General features: G+C 45.3%; 2 protein-coding genes across 2 annotated transcripts; both read left to right on the plus strand.

The window, feature by feature from the left end:
- Positions 1–511: 511 nt before the first annotated feature.
- LOC133553866 (ladderlectin-like) lies at positions 512–1,781 on the plus strand. Its single transcript, XM_061902206.1, has 7 exons — positions 512–527; positions 595–657; positions 750–771; positions 858–943; positions 1,035–1,163; positions 1,337–1,436; positions 1,518–1,781. Exons 2-7 carry the CDS (start codon positions 595–597, stop codon positions 1,601–1,603), a joined length of 486 nt encoding a protein of 161 aa, XP_061758190.1. The 5' UTR covers positions 512–527; the 3' UTR covers positions 1,604–1,781.
- Positions 1,782–12,087: 10,306 nt separating this feature from the next.
- LOC133553868 (lithostathine-1-alpha-like) lies at positions 12,088–14,119 on the plus strand. The gene is made up of 6 exons (XM_061902207.1): positions 12,088–12,150; positions 12,253–12,280; positions 12,376–12,458; positions 12,562–12,690; positions 13,759–13,870; positions 13,945–14,119. The coding sequence occupies exons 1-6, from the start codon at positions 12,088–12,090 to the stop codon at positions 14,019–14,021; spliced, it is 492 nt and encodes a 163-aa protein (XP_061758191.1). The 3' UTR covers positions 14,022–14,119.
- Positions 14,120–24,306: the final 10,187 nt, after the last annotated feature.

Consider the following 24,306-nt stretch of genomic DNA (forward strand, 5'->3'; position numbering starts at 1 on the left):
ACATCCATCCTGAATCAAATGGTCACCCCAGGAATCAGAATGGAACCAAAGTTGATTCACATGTTTGTATGACTCCAAAGTGGTTTTCCAGACCAGTAAACACTACAATTTTAACACGGAACATATTCTTTACTAGAAAAGATGAACTTGCGGATGAGAGATGAAAAGAAGAATGTAGAAGAAAGAACCAAAGTAGGTTCACAGCGATGCTCAACAAACTTTAACAGAGTTTTTACAAAACTGCTAAGTTGATAATGTGATACCTGACAAAGTGTGCCTTTGGTTTTTGAAAGACCGTATGATTGCATTTTTCAAAGGACGGCGTGGGTGTGACGGTAAGCATACGTCCTCCAGCTAATTAAACCAATTATCGGCAGTGACTCTTGCGGCTTTTTGAATTCAGTATTTCCTTGTCAGCAGACATGTGTCACATAATTAACATAGACCACATTCCAGGGCTGCGTCAAGCTGGCGTATATAAGGATGGCTCTGGACTGTCTTCAGTATCGAGCATCACCGCAGCAAAGGTGAGACGAAGCAACTTTGCATCCTGCCTTCCCAACTCTCTGAGATTTTTCTCTCGTCCTTGCACAGATGGCATTTACTCTCCGCGTCTTCGTCCTTCTTTGTGGGCTCAGTGCACTGATGCCCGGAGCTGTAAGTCCACATCTCAGCGGCTGACTTCCGATCTTTTCTTTTACTTTCCGCTGCATTAATATTTGCCAACGATCTGCTTTTCTTCCCCACAGTGGTCTCTACCTAAGAACCCAAGTTGGTAGCTGTGGCTTGATGTCACTTTTCCTTTTTGTAAAACATGTGTTGTGTTTTCCACTCCTAAAATAACACTTTTGTTGCAGACATTTGCTGTCCTGAGGGATGGACTCAGTTGGACGCTCGCTGTTACATCTTCAAAGCTGAGGCAAGGACCTTCATCGATGCAGAGGTATGGAAGAAAGTCACACAGTCCTAACTCTTAGAATCGGTTTGCTCTTGTAACACTTGAACAATATTTTCCACTCTGTTTCTACCACTAGAGCGTCTGCAACATTCTTGGAGGCAATCTGGTCTCAATCCTCAGTGCGCTGGAGAATTCCCTCGTTCAGAAACTGGTCCTGGTTCAAGGTGCAAGTGAAGCCTGGATTGGACTCCACGATGCCGTTGAGGTGAAACATCTGCCAGTATTACATTGATCTATTGCCGAATGTGTCCCCCGGACTAAATCTAGACCTTTTAAAGGAAGGATACGTGCTAGTTAGGTGGCTCATGACTACTACTTCAAAGAGCAGTCGGGGAAATTGCAGGCAGCGACTCACTCAAATGTGATTTTGTCTTCCAGGATGGGGAGTTTTTCTGGACTGACGGCAGCGACTTTAAATTTGAGAACTTCGACCAGGGAGAGCCTGGAAATGATGAATGTGTGGTGATTCAGACTACAGGTATGATCGGGGAAACCCATTTGACTTGAGATCGAAGGCTCTGTTTTTCCTGAAAAATAAAGCCAACACTTTGTTTTATAGGTAGATGGGAAGGCGAATCATGCGACGACCCGGAACCATACGTCTGCCTCAGAGATGCAGTCTGCCCCAAACACTTTTCGTCATAACTTCAACAACGATGTCTTTCACTCATCACAACGAGTGTACTGAGAAGATATTATACTTTAGTGGTGTCTTTGTATCTCCGGGTTGACTGTTGACTTTTCTCCTCCACTGCTCAGTTGTTGGATGTTAATCAAACACACTGATCTCTCTTATAAATAAAGGAACCTCTCTATATCAAAATATGTCGTTGTGTCCTGTTTTATACACACTTCGTTTTCAATTTGCCCACTGCTTGACTATTATTCATAGAGTTGTTTTTTTTATTTCCATATTTGACGGTTGTTTGGTTTTGTGGAAGTCTGTCCACATCAATCAATCAATCAATGTTTACTTATATAGCCCTAAATCACTAGTGTCTCAAAGGGCTGCACAAACCACCACGACATCCTCGGTAGGCCCACATAAGGGCAAGGAAAACTCACACCCAGTGGGACGTCGGTGACAATAATGACTATGAGAACCTTGGAGAGGAGGAAAGCAATGGATGTCGAGCGGGTCTAACATGATACTGTGAAAGTTCAATCCACAATGGATCCAACACAGTCGCGAGAGTCCAGTCCAAAGCGGATCCAACACAGCAGCGAGAGTCCCGTTCACAGCGGAGCCAGCAGGAAACCATCCCAAGCGGAGGCGGATCAGCAGCGCAGAGATGTCCCCAGCCGATACACAGGCAAGCAGTACATGGCCACCGGATCGGACCGGACCCCCTCCACAGGGGAGAGTGGGACATAGAAGAAAAAGAAAAGAAACAGCAGATCAACTGGTCTAAAAAGGGAGTCTATTTAAAGGCTAGAGTATACAAATGAGTTTTAAGGTGAGACTTAAATGCTTCTACTGAGGTGGCATCTCGAACTGTTACCGGGAGGGCATTCCAGAGTACTGGAGCCCGAACGGAAAACGCTCTATAGCCCGCAGACTTTTTTTGGGCTTTGGGAATCACTAACAAGCCGGAGTCCTTTGAACGCAGATTTATTGCCGGGACATATGGTACAATACAATCGGCAAGATAGGATGGAGCTAGACCGTGTAGTATTTTATACGTAAGTAGTAAAACCTTAAAGTCACATCTTAAGTGCACAGGAAGCCAGTGCAGATGAGCCAGTATAGGTATATATGTATGTATATATGTATATAAAGGTATATACAGTATAGGTATATATGTATGTATATATGTATATAAAGGTATATACAGTATAGGTATATATGTATGTATATATGTATATAAAGGTATATACAGTATAGGTATATATGTATGTATATATGTATATAAAGGTATATACAGTATAGGTATATATGTATGTATATATGTATATAAAGGTATATACAGTACAGGCGTAATGTGATCAAACTTTCTTGTTCTTGTCAAAAGTCTAGCAGCCGCATTTTGTACCAACTGTAATCTTTTAATGCTAGACATGGGGAGACCCGAAAATAATACGTTACAGTAGTCGAGGCGACGAGACGTAACAAACGCATGGATAATGATCTCAGCGTCTTTAGTGGACAGAATGGAGCGAATTTTAGCGATATTACGGAGATGAAAGAAGGCCGTTTTAGCAACGCTTTTAATGTGTGCCTCAAAGGAGAGAGTTGGGTCGAAGATAATACCCAGATTCTTTACCGTGTCGCCTTGTTTAATTGTTTGGTTGTCAAATGTTAGAGTTGTATTATTAAATAGAGTTCGGTGTCTAGCAGGACCGATAATCAGCATTTCCGTTTTTTTGGCATTAAGTTGCAAAAAGTTAGCGGACATCCATTGTTTGCATCCACATTTACGACTTTCTTCCAATGCAAAAAAGCCGCCTCGCATCCATTGGCTGATTATCATTAGGACACGCCTCCAGGTGGCTACTATCTGCCGTGTTGGTAGAGAACCTCGTGGAACTCCACACGTTACCTTAACATAGTCCGAGGTCACGTTGTTATGGAGACGCACTGGCAAGATAGGAGTTGAACCAAGAAAAGGCCAAGTCTGACATACCCATGCATGTTTCGATAGGTTCTAATAGAATGTTGTGATCGACGGTATTAAAAGCAGGGCTGAGATCCAGTCGCACAAAACATTCATCGTTAGCAATAGATCTTTAGGCACTGAAATGGTTCACAGAGATTGTTAAATGCTAAGTGTTTATTTAGCTGCTGCGCAACTATTTTTGTAGAGTATTTAAGAGATAGAGGGTAGGTGCGACACTTTCTCCTCCATTGCTCAGTTGTTGGATGTTAATCAAACACACTGATCCCTCTTATAAATAAAGGAACCTCTCTATATCAAAATATGTCTTTGTGTCCTGTTTCATACACACTTCGTTTTCAATTTGCCCACTGCTTGACTATTATTCATAGAGTTGTTTTTTTTATTTCCATATTTGACGGTTGCTTGGTTTTGTGGAAGTCTTGCTGTCCACATTTACGACTTTCTTCCAATGCAAAAAAGCTGCCTCGCATCCATTGGTTGATTATCATTAGGAAACGCCTCCAGGTGGCTACTATCTGCCGTGTTGGTAGAGAACCTCGTGGAACTCCACACGTTACCTTAACATAGTCCGAGGTCACGTTGGTATGGAGACGCACTGGCAAGATAGGAGTTGAACCAAGAAAAGGCCAAGTCTGACATACCCATGCATGTTTCGATAGGTTCTAATAGAATGTTGTGATCGACGGTATTAAAAGCAGGGCTGAGATCCAGTCGCACAAAACATTCCATCCATCCATCCATCCATCCATCATCTTCCGCTTATCCGAGGTCGGGTCGCGGGGGCAGCAGCCTAAGCAGGGAAACCCAGACTTCCCTTTCCCCAGCCACTTCGTCTAGCTCTTCCCGGGGGATCCCGAGGCGTTCCCAGGCCAGCCGGGAGACATAGTCTTCCCAACGTGTCCTGGGTCTTCCCCGTGGCCTCCTACCAGCTGGACGTGCCCTAAACACCTCCCTAGGGAGGCGTTCGGGTGGCATCCTGACCAGATGCCCGAACCACCTCATCTGGCTCCTCTCGATGTGAAGGAGCAGCGGCTTTACTTTGAGTTCCTCCCGGATGGCAGAGCTTCTCACCCTATCTCTAAGGGAGAGACCCAAACTCATTTCGGCCGCTTGTACCCGTGATCTTATCCTTTCGGTCATGACCCAAAGCTCATGACCATAGGTGAGGATGGGAACGTAGATCGACCGGTAAATTGAGAGCTTTGCCTTCCGGCTCAGCTCCTTCTTCACCACAAAACATTCATAGTTAGCAATAGATCTTCAGGCACTGAAAGGGTTCACAGAGATTGTTAAATGCTAAGTGTTTATTTAGCTGCTGCGCAACTATTTTTGTAGAGTATTTAAGAGATAGAGGGTAGGTGCGACACTCCCGGTAGTTTAGCCGGAGGTCCGAATCGAGCTTAGGTCTTTTGAGCAGAGGATGAATAACTGCTGTTTCGAATGCTATAGTGGAAAAGTATCAGAGAAAATAGATATTTAGCACTGATGGTCCTAATGTTACAAACGGCTCCTTGATAAGTTTCCTAGGAAGTCGCTCAAGTTTGTTCGTTTTGCCGCACGAGTTCCTCTGATGGGAGAGATTGTTTTGGCGAGCATTTGCTGTAGTACATACAATTTTAATCGGAAAAAATGAATTTTATTGTTTTTGGATCTGGATCGGTTCGCAGCCGAGTGTGAAGCGACCGGAATGAGAATCAGCACCTCCAAATCCGAGTCCATGGTTCTCGCCCGGAAAAGGGTGGAGTGTCATCTCCGGGTTGGGGAGGAGACCCTGCCCCAAGTGGAGGAGTTCAAGTACCTAGGAGTCTTGTTCACGAGTGGGGGAAGAGTGGATCGTGAGATCGACAGGCGGATCGGTGCGGCGTCTTCAGTAATGCGGACGTTGTACCGATCCGTTGTGGTGAAAAAGGAGCTGAGCCGGAAGGCAAAGCTTTCAATTTACTGGTCGATCTACGTTCCCATCCTCACCTATGGTCATGAGCTTTGGGTCATGACCGAAAGGATAAGATCACGGGTACAAGCGGCCCAAATGAGTTTCCTCTCCCTTAGAGATAGGGTGAGAAGCTCTGCCATCCGGGAGGAACTCAAAGTAAGTCCGCTGCTCCTCCACATCGAGAGGAGCCAGATGAGGTGGTTCGGGCATCTGGTCGGGATGCCACCCGAACGCCTCCCGAGGGAGGTGTTTAGGGCACGTCCAACCGGTAGTAGGCCACGGGGAAGACCCAGGACACGTTGGGAAGACTATGTCTCCCGGCTAGCCTGGGAACGCCTCGGGATCCCCCGGGAAGAGCTAGACGAAGTGGCTGGGGAGAGGGAAGTCTGGGCTTCCCTGCTTAGGCTGCTGCCCCCGCGACCCGACCTCGGATAAGCGGAAGATGATGGATGGATGGATTTTTTTCAAAATTGAAAATGTGTTTGAATATGAATCTCAAAGTCATCAAGGCTATTTTCATAGACTTTATAAACTATAGATGAACCCAGAACAACTGCACACTCGTCTCTGCATGTCGGCACGGGACAAGATCACAAGAAAAAAATTTATCGCGTTTTCTTACAACATGCAAAGAAGTTTCAGGAATCCAAAAGCACCAACATGAAGGATGGAACCAGCAAATAGAAGTAATCTCTCCTCAGCAGCAGTCGTACTAGACAAGCAAGAATAGAACACGGAAGTAAAGAAAATCATTAAGCATTAATGACGAGGAATTACTTTGAGATTCTGCCAGATGAAGCATAAGCGGAATCAAGCAAAGGGAACATGAAATATTCATTCAAAAACAAAATGACTGTCAGGTAATTACAGCAAACCTGATCGACCTGTAAAGACAAAGTAGGAAATACCTTTGCGGGGTAAGAACAGTAATTAAACAGATGGCCTGAGCATTTGGAGAATCTACTAAAGGAACCTACACCACGCAGTTCTCCAGCAGAACAACAACTTCATATCATAAGTCACACACCTCTTTGATAGGGTCTAGTACCCGCACTCTTTTACTATGAAGCCACGCTGTTGTAACACCTGGCTCGGCGTTGTCTTGCTGAAATAAGCAGGGGCGTCCATGATAACAACATATGTTGCTCCAAAAGCTGTATGTACCTTTCAGCAGGAATGGTGCCTTCACAGATGTGTAAGTTACCCATGCCTTGGCCACTAATACACCCCCATACCATCACACATGCTGACTACAACACTTTCACCCTCGAACAGTCACTAATACACCCCCATACCTATCCACAACATCCGCAGTTGAGGTCAGCAAAACACCATCCGCACCATACACGGTGTTGATAGTGCACTGTTTCCCCTTCCTGAGGCGGCGGACGGTGGTCCAGAATCGCTTCGAAGCCGTCCGGAAGTCGTTTTCCATGGCTTCCCCGAACTCCTCCCATGTCCGAGTTTTTGCCTCCGCGACCGCTGAAGCCGCACACCGCTTGGCCTGTCGGTACCCGTCCGCTGCCTCCGGAGTCCTATGAGCCAAAAGGACCCGATAGGACTCCTTCTTCAGCTTGACGGCATCCCTCACCGCGGGTGTCCACCAACGGGTTTTAGGATTGCCGCCCCGACAGGCACCAACTACCTTGCGGCCACAGCTTCGATCAGCCGCCTCGACAATAGAGGTGCGGAACATGGTCCACTCGGACTCAATGTCCAGCACCTCCCTCGTGACATGTTCAAAGTTCTTCCGGAGGTGGGAATTGAAACTAGAACACTTTCACCCTACAGCAATCACTAATACACCCCCATACCTATCCACAACATCCGCAGTCAAGGTCAGCGGAACACCATCCGCACCATACACGGTGTTGATAGTGCACTGCTTCCCCTTCCTGAGGCGGCGGACGGTGGTCCAGAATCGCTTCGAAGCCGTCCGGAAGTTGTTTTCCATGGCTTCCCCGAACTCCTCCCATGTCCGAGTTTTTGCCTCCGCGACCGCTGAAGCCGCACACCGCTTGGCCTGTCGGTACCCGTCCACTGCCTCCGGAGTCCTATGAGCCAAAAGGACCCGATAGGACTCCTTCTTCAGCTTGACGGCATCCCTCACCGTGGGTGTCCACCAAGGGGTTTTAGGATTGCCGCCCCGACAGGCACCAAATACCTTGCGGCCACAGCTTCGATCAGCCGCCTCGACAATAGAGGTGCGGAACATGGTCCACTCGGACTCAATGTCCAGCACCTCCCTCGTGACATGTTCAAAGTTCTTCCGGAGGTGGTAATTGAAACTAGAACACTTTCACCCTACAGCAATCACTAATACATCCCCATACCATCACACATGCTGCCTACAACACTTTCACCCTAGAACAATCACTAATACACCCCCATACCATCACACATGCTGCCTACAACACTTTCACCCTAGAACAATCACTAATACACCCCCATACCATCACACATGCACCCTAGAACACTTTCACCCTAGTACAATCACTAATACACCCCCATACCATCACACATGTTCTCTAGAACACTTTCACCCTAGAACAATCACTAATACACCCCCATACCATCACACATGCTGCCTACAACACTTTCACCCTAGAACAGTCCCCATGGTTCTTTTCCTCTTTGGTCCACAGTTTCCAAAAACAATTTGAAATGTGGACTCGTCAGAACACAGAAAACTTTTCCACTTTGCATCAGTCCATCTTAGATGAGCTCGGGCCCAGCCAAGCGTATCTGGGTGTTGTTGATAAATGGCTGTGGCTTTGCATAGTAGAGTTTTAACTTGCACTTAACAGATGTAGCGACCAACTGTAGTTACTGACAGTGGTTTTCTGAAGTGTTTCTGAGCCCAGGTGGTGATATTCTTTACACACTGATGTGGCTTTTTGATGCCTGAGGGATGGAAGGTGTGTAATATCATGGCTTACTTGCGGTGATTTCTTCACATTCTCTTAACCTTTTGATGATATTACGGAGCGTAGATGGTGAAATCCCTAAATTCCTTGCAATAGCTGCTTGAGAAATGTTGTTCTTAAACAATTTGCTCAGGCATTTGTTGACAAAGTGGTGACCCTCGCCCCGTTCTTGTTTGTGAATGAGTGAGCATTGTATTAGTGGCCAAGGCATGGCTAACTGACACATCTGTGAAGGCACCATTAATGCTGAAAGGTACATACAGCATTTGGAGCAACATATGTTGTTATCATGGACGCCCCTGCTTATTTCAGCAAGACAAAGCCAAGCCAGGTGTTACAACAGCGTGGCTTCATAGTAAAAGAGTGCGGGTACTAGACTGGCCTGCCTTTAGTCCATGCATCCATCTTCTTCCTCCTATCCGACGTTGGGTCGCGGGGGCAGCAGCCTAAGCAGGGAAGCCCAGACTTCCCTCTCCCCAGCCACTTCGTCTAGCTCTTCCCGGGGGATCCCGAGGTGTTCCCAGGCCAGCCGGGAGACATAGTCTTCCCAACATGTCCTGGGTCTTCCCCGTGGCCTCCTACCGGTTGGACGTGCCCTAAACACCTCCCTAGGGAGGCGTTCGGGTGGCATCCTGACCAGATGCCCGAACCACCTCATCTGGCTCCTCTCCATGTGAAGGAGCAGCGGCTTTACTTTGAGTTCCTCCCGGATGGCAGAGCTTCTCACCCTATCTCTAAGGGAGAGACCCAAACTCATTTGGGCCGCTTGTACCCGTGATCTTATCCTTTCGGTCATGACCCAAAGCTCATGACCATAGGTGAGGGTGGGAACGTAGATCGACCGGTAAATTGAGAGCTTTGCCTTCCGGCTCAGCTCCTTCTTCACCACAACGTATCGGTACAACGTCCGCATTACTGAAGACGCCGCACCGATCCGCCTGTCGATTTCACGATCCACTCTTCCCTCACTCGTGAACAAGACTCCTAGGTACTTGAACTCCTCCACTTGGGGCAGGGTCTCCTCCCCAACCCGGATATGGCACTCCACCCTTTTCCGGGCGAGAACCATGGACTCGGACTTGGAGGTGCTGATTCTCATTCCGGTCGCTTCATACTCAGCTGCAAAAAGATCCAGTGAGAGCTGAAGATCCCGGTCAGATGAAGCCATCAGGACCACATCATCTGCAAAAAGCAGAGACCTAATCCTGCGGTCACCAAACCGGAACCCCTCAACGCCTTGACTGCGCCTAGAAATTCTGTCCATAAAAGTTATGAACAGAATCGGTGACAAAGGACAGCCTTGGCGGAGTCCAACCCTCACTGGAAATGTGTTCGACTTACTGCCGGCAATGCGGACCAAGGTCTGGCACTGATCGTACAGGGAGCGGACCGCCACAATAAGACAGTCCGATACCCCATACTCTCTGAGCACTCCCCACAGGACTTCCCGAGGTACACGGTCGAATGCCTTCTCCAAGTCCACAAAGCACATGTAGACTGGTTGGGCAAACTCCCATGCACCCTCAAGAACCGGGGTGGTGGTTCCTCTCTTTAAGAAGGGGGACCGGAGGGTTTGTTCCAACTACCGTGGGATCACACTCCTCAGCCTTCCCGGTAAGGTTTATTCAGGTGTACTGGAGAGGAGTCTACGCCGGATAGTCCAACCTCGGATTCAGGAGGAACAGTGTGGTTTTCGTCCTGGTCATGGAACTGTGGACCAGCTCTATACTCTCGGCAGGGTTCTTGAGGGTGCATGGGAGTTTGCCCAACCAGTCTACATGTGCTTTTTTTTATTATGTTAATGTTGTTTACCTAGGAGTCTTGTTCACGAGTGGGGGAAGAGTGGATCGTGAGATCGACAGGCGGATCGGTGCGGCATCTTCAGTAATGCGGACGTTGTACCGATCCGTTGTGGTGAAGAAGGAGCTGAGCCGGAAGGCAAAGCTCTCAATTTACCAGTCGATCTACGTTCCCATCCTCACCTATGGTCATGAGCTTTGGGTCATGACCGAAAGAATAAGATCACGGGTAGAAGCGGCCCAAATGAGTTTGGGTCTCTCCCTTAGAGATAGGGTGAGAAGCTCTGTCATCCGGGAGGAACTCAAAGTAAAGCCGCTGCTCCTCCACATGGAGAGGAGCCAGATGAGGTGGTTCGGGCATCTGGTCAGGTTGCCACCCGAACGCCTCCCTAGGGAGGTGTTTAGGGCACGTCCAATCGGTAGGAGGCCAAGGGGAAGACCCAGGACAGGTTGGGAAGACTATGTCTCCCGGCTGGCCTGGGAACGCCTCGGGATCCCCCGGGAAGAGCTAGACGAAGTGGCTGGGGAGAGGGAAGTCTGGGTTTCCCTGCTTAGGCTGTTGCCCCCGCGACCCGACCTCGGATAAGCGGAAGATGATGGATGGATGTTGTTTAATCGGATGTATGGCATAGCGTTTTTATTTTGAAGCCGGAAAAGTGTGATTGGTTTGAGAAAGTCTTACTTTTTGCATTAAAAAAAGTCTCCTTTCGACTTCCCGCCGACCGTCTTTCAGTTCATTTGTCATCTTACTTCCTAAAGCGGTCCCAGTAACAATCTGACTGTTATCTTCACGGTGGCAGAGGGGTTAGTGCGTCTGCCTCACAATACGAAGGTCCTGCAGTCCTGAGTTCAAATCCAGGCTCTGGATCTTTCTGTGTGGAGTTTGCATGTTCTCCCCGTGAATGCGTGGGTTCCCTCCGGGTACTCCGGCTTCCTCCCACCTCCAAAGACATGCACCTGGGGATAGGTTGATTGGCAACACTAAATTGGCCCTAGTGTGTGAATGTGAGTGTGAATGTTGTCTGTCTATCTGTGTTGGCCCTGCGATGAGGTGGCGACTTGTCCAGGGTGTACCCCGCCTTCCGCCCGATTGTAGCTGAGATAGCCGCCAGCGCCCCCCGCCACCCCGAAAGGGAATAAGCGGTAGAAAATGGATGGATGGATGTAATCTGAACACGGAAGTGAAGCACCACCCACCTCTGAAGGACGCGCCCAGCAGGCGTTTCCTGCAGGGATGTGGCCTCGTCTCACGGCAAAAAAAAAAAAAAAAAGAGTCCTTTCTGGTCGGGTGAACAACTTGTCAGGGCTTTGAAGCTTCTAGAAGCCTAATGTGTACTGCTTGTGGCTCATCAGTAGCAAGTCCACCGCAGCTAAGTTCCCTTGCTATGGCATGGGCCGAGGGTCAAAAAGGAAGTGTTGGCGTTAATCCCATGTAAAAAAAAAATGTGTGCTGTTATTAAAATGTATTCACTTTTACAAAGTAACCTCTGAAGGCAGACATAAGGGTTCTCAATATAAAGCAGTTTATCGTCTTTGCCCTCGCCCGGACTCCAAAACAGCAGCCATAGAAATGAAATGTAAAAAAAAAGCCGAGCCTGGGTTATTATGCTAATTAAAGCACTTAGTTGTGTCAACGTGTGGCTTTTGGGTCTTTCAGTATTTCCCCGTCACAGACATGTGTCACATAATTAACATACAGAACATTCCAGGGCTGCGCCGAGCTGGCGTATATAAGGACGGCGCTCGGTGGTCCTCGGCGTCAGGCGTCAACGCAGCAAAGGTGAAGGTCGCCTTACTTTTTCGAACTCTTCGTGTGACAAGTTTTCAAATCACAGCCTTTTGTCTCCCACAGATGATGTTTTCTCTCTCTGTGTTGGTCCTCCTTTGCGGGATCGGTGGAACGTTGACTGCAATTGTGAGTCCAGATCTCACCTGATGGCTTGAAAAGAAAAAATGTTCTGTATTGTTTTACCATTCATGTCCTGTGTTGATAATTGTGGATGTTTCTGCTCCACAGGTGCCTTTGTCTCACCATCGGGAGAGAGGTTGGTAGATAAGCCCCCATGAAACGTTTTGTTTTTCCCCATGACTTAGTTTCTGTTTATTTCCCCTCCGTAAAATAACAACAATGCCGTGGAAGTTTGCTGTCCCGAGGGCTGGACTCAGAAGGATGATAACTGTTACATGTACAAAGCCGAGCCAAGGACTTTTATCGATGCCGAGGTATGGAAGAAGTTCCCACAGTAGTTCTAATGTTGATAAATGAACAAAAGTCCACATGTGATTGGAAATGACCGATATTCTTTTACTCCGTTTCTACCACTAGAGGGTCTGCAACCTGGTTGGCGGGAATCTGGCTTCAATCAGCAACATTTTAGAAAATGCGGTCGTTTTTCAACTGGTCGCGAAAGCCGGTGGGGATGAAGCCTGGATTGGACTCCATGATGCCGTTAAGGTGAGAGACTCACCAGTGTTGATGTTGGCTTGGCTTCAGTAGGAGGGGGTTTTTGGGCACATGGACATAGAATGTGTCCTCAAAGACAATGTATGTGTCCTCACCGTCAAACTGTGGTATGTGGGCTCCAGCTAGTGGAACGCCAAATAACCACTTCCTTCAATTGGGAATGACGGGACTCAAAGGGTGGAGACCCTGCCCCAAGTGGAGGAGTTCAAGTACCTAGGAGTCTTGTTCACGAGTGGATGGTGAGATCGACAGGCGGATCGGTGCGGCGTCTTCAGTAATGCGGACGTTGTATCGATCCGTTGTGGTGAATAAGGAGCTGAGCCGTAAGGCAAAGCTCTCAATTTACCGGTCGATCTGCGTTCCCATCCTCACCTATGGTCATGAGCTTTGGGTCATGACCGAAAGGATAAGATCACGGGTACAAGCGGCCGAAATGAGTTTGGGTCTCTCCCTTAGAGATAGGGTGAGAAGCTCTGCCATCCGAGAGGAACTCAACGTAAAGCCGCTGCTCCTCCACATCGAGAGGAGCCAGATGAGGTGGTTCGGGCATCTGGTCAGGATGCCACCCGAACGCCTCCCTAGGGAGGTGTTTAGGGCACGTCCAGCTGGTAGGAGGCCATGGGGAAGACCCAGGACACGTTGGGAAGACTATGTCTCCCGGCTGGCCTGGGAACGCCTCGGGATCCCCCGGGAAGAGCTAGACGAAGTGGCTGGTCGCGACCCGACCTCGGATAAGCGGAAGATGATGGATGGATGGATGGATGGATGGGACTCGAGCCGTTACTACATGTACTTTACAGTGCCCAAAATATTGATTATACTCTGCTTTGATTGAATGAATACTTAGGCCTACTACTGTATTTTACTGTTGATCATTGCGGCGGTACTTGGAGAGTCAAGTCCTTTTATTGTGGAAAGAAGTTGGAGAACCACGGAGTCGTGTCCGTTTTCCGTGACGATTCTGCATGACGTTACGTACGATTCAAGACCCAGTCGCGGAAATTGCAGGCGGTCGCTGTCTTTCCGTGTGATTCATTCAAATGAGACTTTGACTTGCAGTCTGAAGAGTACCTTTGGACCGATGGCACCAAGTTTGTCTTTTCGAACTTCGCCTCATCAGTGGCATCTGGCGGCGATTCATGTGTGGTGATTAAAGCCTCTGGAAGTCAAGGTATGACCGGCCAATCAAATGAGCTCGCGATGAAATACAATGATGTCCCTAAAAAAAAAGGTTGTTCTTTGTAGGCGAATGGGGAGGCGAGCCGTGCGACGACGACGAGCCGTACGTTTGCATCAGACCGGCAAAATGTCAGATACACTAATCACACCTTCTGCCATCACTCATCACAATGACTGTAATGAGACGATATTAAACTTTTGTGGTGTCACTTTATATCTGGGCTTATTCTCAAGAACTGTATTCCTTTCCCACAGTTTGAATGTGAGTTGAACACATTGAAAACTGGTTCATCATCTGTCTCTTAAATAAAAGGAACCTGTCTGAATTGAAATATGTTTTTGTGTTTTATTTACTATGCACCCAATTCTGAGCTTGTGCATTGCTTGATCCTATCTTGCCGATTGTATTGTACCATATGTCCCGGCAAGAAATCTGCCTTCAAAGGACTCCGGCTTATTAGTGATTCCCAAAGCCCAAAAAAAGTCTGCGGGCTATAGAGCGTTTTCATTTCGGGCTCCAGTATTCTGGAATGCCCTCCCGGTAAAAGTTCGAGATGCTACCTCAGTAGAAGCATTTAAGTCTCACCTTAAAACTCATTTGTATACTCTAGCCTTTAAATAGACTCCCTTTTTAGACCAGTTGATCTGCCGTTTCTTTTCTTTTTCTCCTATGTCCCACTCTCCCTTGTGGAGGGGGTCCGGTCCGATCCGGTGGCCATGTACTGCTCGCCCGTGTATCGGCTGGGGACATCTCTGCGCTGCTGATCCGCCTCCGCTCGGGATGGTTTCCTGCTGGCTCTGCTGTGAACGGGACTCTCGCTGCCGTGTTGGATCCGCTTTGGACTGGACTCTCGCGACTGTGTTGGATCCACTACGGATTGAACTTTCACAGTATCATGTTAGACCCGCTCGACATCCATTGCTTTCCTCCTCTCCAAGGTTCTCATAGTCATCATTGTCACCGACTAGTGATTTAGGGCTATATAAGTAAACATTGAGTGATTGATTGATTGAGGTATATATGTATGTATATATGTATATAAAGGTATATACAGTATAGGTATATATGTATGTATATATGTATATAAAGGTATATACAGTATAGGTATATATGTATGTATATATGTATATAAAGGTATATACAGTATAGGTATATATGTATGTATATATGTATATAAAGGTATATACAGTATAGGTATATATGTATGTATATATGTATATAAAGGTATATACAGTATAGGTATATATGTATGTATATATGTATATAAAGGTATATACAGTATAGGTATATATGTATGTATATATGTATATAAAGGTATATACAGTATAGGTATATATGTATGTATATATGTATATAAAGGTATATACAGTATAGGTATATATGTATGTATATATGTATATAAAGGTATATACAGTATAGGTATATATGTATGTATATATGTATATAAAGGTATATACAGTATAGGCGTAATGTGATCAAACTTTCTTGGTCTTGTCAAAAGTCTAGCAGCCACATTTTGTACCAACTGTAATCTTTTAATGCTAGACATGGGGAGACCCCAAAATATTACGTTACAGTAATCGAGACGAGGCGTAACAAACGCATGGATATTGATCTCGGCGTCGTTAGTGGACAAAAAGGACCGATTTTTAGCAAAATTACGGAGATGAAAGAAGGCTGTTTTAGTAATTTTGTGAGGAAGCATCTTTCCTCACAAAATGGCTGCCAGCTGGACACAAAATGAATGAATGAATGAAGTTTTGGTACTGACACATGGTTCGCACACAGAGGCATATTTAATAGTTTGCAAATGGAAAAGTTGAAGAAAGAGGGGTTCATAAATGGCAGGTCCATTGCACATTTAACACACTTCCTTGTGGTCTCGATCAGAGGTCTTCAACAGGGGTCTGCGACAGTACGGGTCATGAAATTCTTGCTGGATTTGACTTTTTCTAGTATTTCATTTTGAATTCCCCCTCCAATTTTTTGTACGCATTTACTGATTGGCGCTCTTTCAAGGGGGGGGGGGGGCAACAGATTATTGACCTGTCCCTCTAAAGAGGGGGACCTGTCCCTACTGCTGCTGGGTTCAGGCCACAGACCTCGGTCAGGTTCTCTTTAGCTGCGCCTCAATTCGGCGACACATTCCAAGGACCAAGTCTGAGCGGTCGAGGAAGTGTGGGTCCTGGAAACCTCCAGCAGCAGCTGCGGTGTTGGGAATCGAGGCCACCTCGCCTTCGGGACACTTCCCGGTTGTCCCCGCCCTGGCATTCACGTCATGTACCTGCTGACCAGTGCCAGGTGTCGGAATGATGCTCACCTGAGATTAGAAGGACTTTGTATCGTGTTCTGTGTGGTTGTAGTTCTTTTTCCTCATTTTAGAGCAGGGGTGCCCATTACGTCGATCGCGAGCTACCAGTCGACCGCGGGGGGTGTGTCAGTCCATCTCCAGCCAGGCTTTTAAAAAAAAAATAGACCTAAAAATGAGTGATCATCAATCTTCACCAAGACGTCACTTAAATGACATTCACGGTACCGGAGGGTCTTGTGAGATGACGCTGGCTGCTGCAAGATCATTATTATGAAAATATGACCGAGAGGAAGGCTAGAAACACTTTTTATTTCAACAGACTCTCGCGCCGTACCTTCCATCAAAACTCTAAAGGCCGACTGCACATTTCCTATCTTCACAATAAAAGCCCTGCTTCATGCTGCCTGCGCTAACTAAATACAGAGTCTCGGAAAACTGGCGTGCACAAGCGATCCCTCAGAAAGCTGGCGTGCACATCACTTGTGCACGCCAGCTTTCCCAGACTCTTATTTTGTTAGCGCAGGCAGCATGAAGCAGGGCTTTTATTGTGAAGATAGGAAATGTGCAGTCGGCCTTTAGAGTTTTGACGGAAGGGACGGCGCGAGAGTCTGTTGAAATAAAAAGTGTTTCTCGCCTTCCTCTCTGTCATTTTTTCATAATAATGAACTGGCAGCAGCTAGCGTCATCTCACAAGACCCTCGGGTGCCGTGAAGGTCAATCAAGCAAGCTACGGAATTTTGCCGCCAATGTTTTTCTTGTAAAGTGTATGGAAGCTGGATGAATTAGATGCCAAAAACCAACCACTTTCATGTGGTATTGTACAGAAAGGACAACTTTTTTTCTCCTCCATTTGAAAATGTGGGCGTTATCATCATTACTGTCTGATTCCAATCAATGCAAGTCATCAGAATCAGGTAATACACCAACTTATATTCTTGTCTTTGTGAAAGAAAGACATCTATATGTGTTACACATGCTTGTATTATCATTAAACACATTTAAGTTGTTTACAAAAATGTATCTTTCATAAATAAATAAATATAAATGATATATATAAATGAGGTAGATCCCCTCGAGTTGGTCAATTGAAAAGTAGCTCGCCTGCAGAAAAAGTGTGGGCACCCCTGTTTTAGAGCAATTATTTTGACTCGGGGGCCAAATTTAGAGAAACAAATGTGTCTGGGGTCCGGTCTAACTACTATTAGGAACACTAATACAAAACCTCACAATAATGTCTGGTTGAATGCTAAAAACATTACAACAGACCGCTTTAAAAAAAAAGGAATTGAATTAAAATTGTTCTACTGAAGGAGACACCCAGAAAGTACATAACAACAATGTACGCACGACTAAACTTGAGGTGCACCATCAAGCATGGAGTGATAGTTTAATAACTTATAAACGCATGCTTACCTTAGCTAAAACTAATTATTACTCAAATCTCATCCGCATTAATAAAAACGATCCAAAATTTTTGTTTAGTACAGTAGCATCGCTAACCCAACAAGGGACTCCTTCCAGTAGCTCCACCCATTCGGCAGATGACTTTATGAAGTTCTTTAATAAGAAAATTGAACTTATTAGAAAGGAGATTAAAGACAATGCGTCCCAGCTACAACCGGGTTATAGTAACACAGATACGATTGTATATACGGCGGATACTGCAAATATCCAAAATAGTTTCTCTCGTTTTGATGAAATAACATTAGAAGGATTGTTACAACGTGTAAATGGAATAAAACAAACAACATGTTTACTTGACCCACTTCCTGGGAAACTTATCAAGGAGCTTTTTGTATTATTAGGTCCATCAGTGCTAAATATTATAAACTTATCACTTTCCTCGGGCACTGTTCCCGTTGCATTCAAAAAAGCGGTTATTCATCCTCTCCTTAAAAGACCTAACCTCGATCCAGACCTCATGGTAAACTACCGACCGGTGTCTCACCTTCCCTTTATTTCGAAAATCCTCGAAAAAATTGTTGCAGAGCAGCTAAATGAGCACTTAGCGTCTAACAATCTATGTGAAACCTTTCAATCCGGTTTCAGGGCAAATCACTCGACTGAGACAGCCCTCGCAAAACTGACTAATGATCTATTGCTAACGATGGACTCTGATGCGTCATCTATGTTGCTGCTCCTCGACCTTAGCGCTGCTTTCGATACCGTCGATCATAATATTTTATTAGAGCGTATCAAAATACGAATTGGTATTTCAGACTCAGCCCTGTCATGGTTTAACTCTTATCTTACTGATAGGATGCAGTGCGTCTCCTATAACAGTGTGACCTCGGACTATGTTAAGGTAACGTGTGGAGTTCCCCAGGGTTCGGTCCTTGGCCCTGTACTCTTCAGCATCTACATGCTGCCGCTAGGTGACGTCATACGCAAATACGGTATTAGCTTTCACTGTTATGCTGATGACACCCAACTCTACATGCCCCTAAAGCTGACCAACACGCCGGACTGTATTCAGTTGGAAGCGTGTCTTAATGAAATTAAACAATGGATGTCCGCTAACTTTTTGCAACTTAATGCCAAAAAAACGGAAATGCTGATTATCGGTCCTGCTAGACACCGACCTCTATTTAATAATACAACTTTAACATTTGACAACCAAATAATAAAACAAGGTGACTCTGTAAAAAATCTGGGTATTATCTTCGACCCAACTCTCTCCTTTGAGTCACACATTAAAAGCGTTACTAAAACGGCCTTCTTTCATCTCCGTAATATCGCTAAAATTCGCTCCATTTTGTCCACTAAAGACGCCGAGATCATTATCCATGCGTTTGTTACGTCTCGTCTTGATTACTGTAACGTATTATTTTCGGGTCTCCCAATGTCTAGCATTAAAAGATTACAGTTGGTACAAAATGCGGCTGCTAGACTTTTGACAAGAACAAGAAAGTTTGATCATATTACGCCTGTACTGGCTCACCTGCACTGGCTTCCTGTGCACTTAAGATGTGACTTTAAGGTTTTACTACTTACGTATAAAATACTACACGGTCTAGCTCCAGCCTATCTTGCCGATTGTATTGTACCGTATGTCCCGGCAAGAAATCTGCGTTCAAAAGACTCCGGCTTATTAGTGATTCCTAGAGCTCAAAAAAAGTCTGCGGGCTATAGAGCGTTTTCCGTTCGGGCTCCAGTACTCTGGAATGCCCTCCCGGTAACAGTTCGAGATGCTACCTCAGTAGAAGCATTTAAGTCTCATCTTAAAACTCATCTGTATACTCTAGCCTTTAAATAGACCTCCTTTTTAGACCAGTTGATCTGCCGCTTCTTTTCTTTCTCCTATGTCCCCCCCTCCCTTGTGGAGGGGGTCCGGTCCGATGACCATGGATGAAGTACTGACTGTCCAGAGTCGAGACCCAGGATGGACCGCTCGTCGGGACCCAGGATGGACCGCTCGCCTGTATCGGTTGGGGACATCTCTACGCTGCTGATCCGCTTGAGATGGTTTCCTGTGGACGGGACTCTCACTGCTGTCTTGGAGCCACTATGGATTGAACTTTCACAGTATCATGTTAGACCCGCTCGACATCCATTGCTTTCGGTCCCCTAGAGGGGGGGGGTTGCCCACATCTGAGGTCCTCTCCAAGGTTTCTCATAGTCAGCATTGTCGCTGGCGTCCCACTGAATGTGAATTCTCCCTGCCCACTGGGTGTGAGTTTTCCTTGCCCTTTTGTGGGTTCTTCCGAGGATGTTGTAGTCGTAATGATTTGTGCAGTCCTTTGAGACATTTGTGATTTGGGGCTATATAAATAAACATTGATTGATTGATTGAACAATGTGGAATTTAGGATATTAACTATGAAGGATAAAACACTGAATATTGACAACATATGAACATCACACCCCCTCTCCATCCACATATTTTACAAACAAACACAGTGAAATATGAACGCAAAGGGTAAAGAAAGAAATAAAACACCTCCCATCTGATACATCACTAAGGTTTAGAACTTTGTTGTGAACATCTCCTTCTGAGTCTGTCCCTGACACCCACATTTCAGGCTCTGGAAACACTTTGTGGAAGCAAAGTACGCCCACACTGCTTGATGCCTTGTCTGAGCTGCGTTGACTTTGATTACCAAATTAACTCGTTAGATGACCATACTAATTAATTAGATTACCATAGTAACTGTGGAGAGGCGGAGCCAACGGGCCGACGGCGGGGCAGGGCAAGCTATAGCCCTGCTCAAAATGGCGGCAAGGAGGCAGAGAATGCGGCGGAACGGAGAGGAGCCGCTGCAATCGAGATCAGGTGCGTGGCTCACACACCGGTGATGAATCTACCTCTCTCCTCGCAGAGTATAAAAGGGGAGAAGGAGGAAAGATCAAGAAAAAGGAGGTGGAATGTCCGCAGCACTGCAGGAGAGCGAGCAAAGAGCGACAAAGAACAGCACAGACGAAGACGACGACACGGCAGCTGAAAAGCAGACCGGAACGAGCAGGGGAGCAAGGAGCTGAAAGAGCGACCCGACCGACACTCAAGCTTTATTGAAAAATAAAGAGTCAAAACCTGTGCTAAAGCGATGTCCTTCCTGGGCGGTCCACGCAACCCACAAGATGACAGCAAGAGTCGTTCACAGTAACTAATTAAATTACCATCGCAACTAGTATATCAGGCAAAAGAGCAGATTCCGATCATTGAAATATTTAGTATTACCATGAGTTCATTAACATTAAACAAGTTGAAAAACTTATTGGGGTGTAACCATTTATTGGTTAATTTTACGGAATATGTACTGTATTGTGCAATCTACTAATAAAAGTTGCAATCAATCAAGTATAGTTGAAGACTAACAGTCACTTGAAAACATCACTGCACACCATAATGGCAGCTAAAGTTTCGATCCCGAAGATCTAAAAAAAACGATTTGGGAATGTCCGGGGGGCCAGATTGAAAAGTTTAACGGGCCGCATGTGGCCCCCGGGCCTTAATTTGCCCAGGTCTGTTTTAGAGAAACCGACTTTGTACCAACTGTAATCTTTTAATGCTAGACATGGGGAGACCCCAAAATAATACGTTACAGTAATCGAGACGAGGCATAACAAAAGCATGGATATTGATCTCGGCATCGTTAGTGGACAAAAAGGACCGATTTTTAGCAAAATTACGGAGATGAAAGAAGGCTGTTTTAGTAATTTTGTGAGGAAACATTTTTCCTCACAAAATGGCTGCCAGCTGGACACAAAATGAATGAATGAATGAAGTTTTGGTACTGACACATGGTTCGCACACAGAGGCATATTTGGCTCCATTTAATAGTTTGCAAATGGAAAAGTTGAAGAAAGAGGGTTTCATAAATTGCGGGTCCATTGCACATTTAACACACTTCCTTGTGAGTCTGTCCCTGACACCCACGTTTCGATCCCGAAGATCTAAAAAAACTGATTTGCGAATGTCCGGCGGGCCAGATTGAAAAGTTTAACGGGCCGCATGTGGCCCCCGGGCCTTAATTTGCCCAGGTCTGTTTTAGAGGAACCGACTTTGTACCAACTGTAATCTTTTAATGCTAGACATGGGGAGACCATTTCACTGCGCGGGTCATTCTCCCAAGGTGCAGCAGGAACTCCGGAGGCAAGGTGCAGGTAAGACGATGATTTATTCTCATAAATCATTTAAAAATGCAAAAATACAAACAAGCATGCGGATAGCACAGGAATGTAAAAATAAATAGGCAAAGGCAAAAGAAGCAAGATATAGACAAATGTAACTTTTTACGCTTACAGCAAACAAAACAACTAGACCGAGTGTGGCGAATGGCAGGAATAAATAGCTCTCTGATTAGTGCCCGGGAGCAGGTGAGCCTCCCGAACACTAATCAGAGGCAGGTGAAAATAATCAGCACCCATGACAACCAAGAGCCACAAACCCAGGGGTGCTGAAACAGAACTTAAACTAAAACAAAACAAGATTCGGGCAAGGGATCATCACACTTTACTTCTAAATGCCCAACGAATATGGCTGCTCTGCATGTAAGACAAAATATAAAGAAACATTCAACTTTCAAAAATGTAAGTTTATCAATGACTGGAATATAACTATGGAAATAATTGAGTAAAGTGCTCTGTATTGTCCAAACGTGAGCCATTAACCTTCGACCCGTTTTAGTTTTTAAGTGCATAAAAACACCACATACATTTATTTTTTTTTTGCATCAAAGCTTTTTGACTTTGTCAGGAACCTCTTTGTCGACAAAATAAAACATTTTAATTTTTTTCACTAAATTATAAAATGCTCTGGTAGAAATTATGCCCTTGGTGTTGTTAGGGTCGGTTTCGACCCGGTTATAAAAATAAGACGATAAAGCAATGATAAGAGCCAAAACTGAACACACTGACAGCCAGCTCCTCTCCCAATCATGTGAGCTTTAGTGGATTCTCATTTGACCTTGTTATCCTGTACAAAAACAAACAAAAGACGGACACTAAAAGTGTCACTTTTTGCCACTCTGATTTTGTTTTTTTATTAGTTTTGGAACTAGTCATCTATTTCTCTTGGTTTCATTTGCTTGATTGGTTGTTGTTTGTTTGATGTTGGATTTCTGTTGCTGAAAAAAATACTTTTTAGCCTTTTTCTTGAAGTAAATATATATGGGTCGAAATTGACCCGTAACACCATAGATGTTACTATAGTTACAATTCTTAAAATGAAAAAATGAATAAAACACATTTATTTAAGAGATGTGTTCTAATACCCCTTAGTAATAGTTAGGTAACACAACAACCTTTTTTTTTTATTTATATGATTCTCTTGAGGTTCGTTTTACCATTTTTAAAAATTGAAATCGAGGGGTATACTGACAAAAAAAAGGCCCAATGGCCCAAACCAAAAATATTAAAACCAATATTTTCAAGGATAAGGAAGCCTAACAAGATAACCAAGAGACGAGAAACAAATTGGATGATAGATAATTGTTTTTAGTGTATTTTACAGCTGATTTAAAACATGGGTCAAAACCGACCCGTTAACATAAGAGATGGTAACAGAAAGGCATCTCGAACTGTTACCGGGAGGGCATTCCAGAGTACTGGAGCCCGAACGGAAAACGCTCTATAGCCCGCAGACTTTTTTTGGGCTTTGGGAATCACTAATAAGCCGGAGTCCTTTGAACGCAGATTTCTTGCCGGGACATATGGTACAATACTATCGGCAAGATAGGATGGAGCTAGACTGTGTAGTATTTTATACGTAAGTAGTAAAACCTTAAAGTCACATCTTAAGTGCACAGGAAGCCAGTGCTGGTGAGCCAGTATAGGTATATATGTATGTATATATGTATATAAAGGTATATACAGTATAGGTATATATGTATGTATATATGTATATAAAGGTATATACAGTATAGGTATATATGTATGTATATATGTATATGTATGCATTTAAGTCTCACCTTAAAACTCATTTGTATACTCTAGCCTTTAAATAGACTCCCTTTTTAGACCAGTTGCTCTGCTGTTTCTTTTCTTTTTCTTCTATGTCCCACTCTCCCCTGTGGAGGGGGTCCGGTCCGATCCGGTGGCCATGTACTGCTTGCCTGTGTATCGGCTGGGGACATCTCTGCGCTGCTGATCCGCCTCCGCATGGGATGGTTTCCTGCTGGCTCCGCTGTGAACGGGACTCTCGCTACTGTGTTGGATGCGCTTTGGACTGGACTCTCGCGACTGTGTTGGATCCATTGTGGATTGAACTTTCACAGTATCATGTTAGACCCGCTCGACATCCATTGCTTTCCTCCTCTCTAAGGTTCTCATAGTCATTATTGTCACCGACGTCCCACTGGGTCATTATTGTCACCGATGTCCCACTGGGTGTGAGTTTTCCTTGCCCTTATGTGGGCCTACCGAGAATGTCGTGGTGGTTTGTGGAGCCCTTTGAGACACTAGTGATTTAGGGCTATATAAGTAAACATTGATTGATTGATGATTGATTGATATAAAGGTATATACAGTACAGGCGTAATGTGATCAAACTTTCTTGTTCTTGTCAAAAGTCTAGCAGCCGCATTTTGTACCAACTGTAATCTTTTAATACTAGACATGGGGAGACCCGAAAATAATACGTTACAGTAATCGAGACGAGGCGTAACAAACGCATGGA

This window comes from Nerophis ophidion, linkage group LG06 (assembly GCF_033978795.1).
Source record: "Nerophis ophidion isolate RoL-2023_Sa linkage group LG06, RoL_Noph_v1.0, whole genome shotgun sequence".
In the NCBI taxonomy this organism is placed as follows: domain Eukaryota; kingdom Metazoa; phylum Chordata; class Actinopteri; order Syngnathiformes; family Syngnathidae; genus Nerophis; species Nerophis ophidion.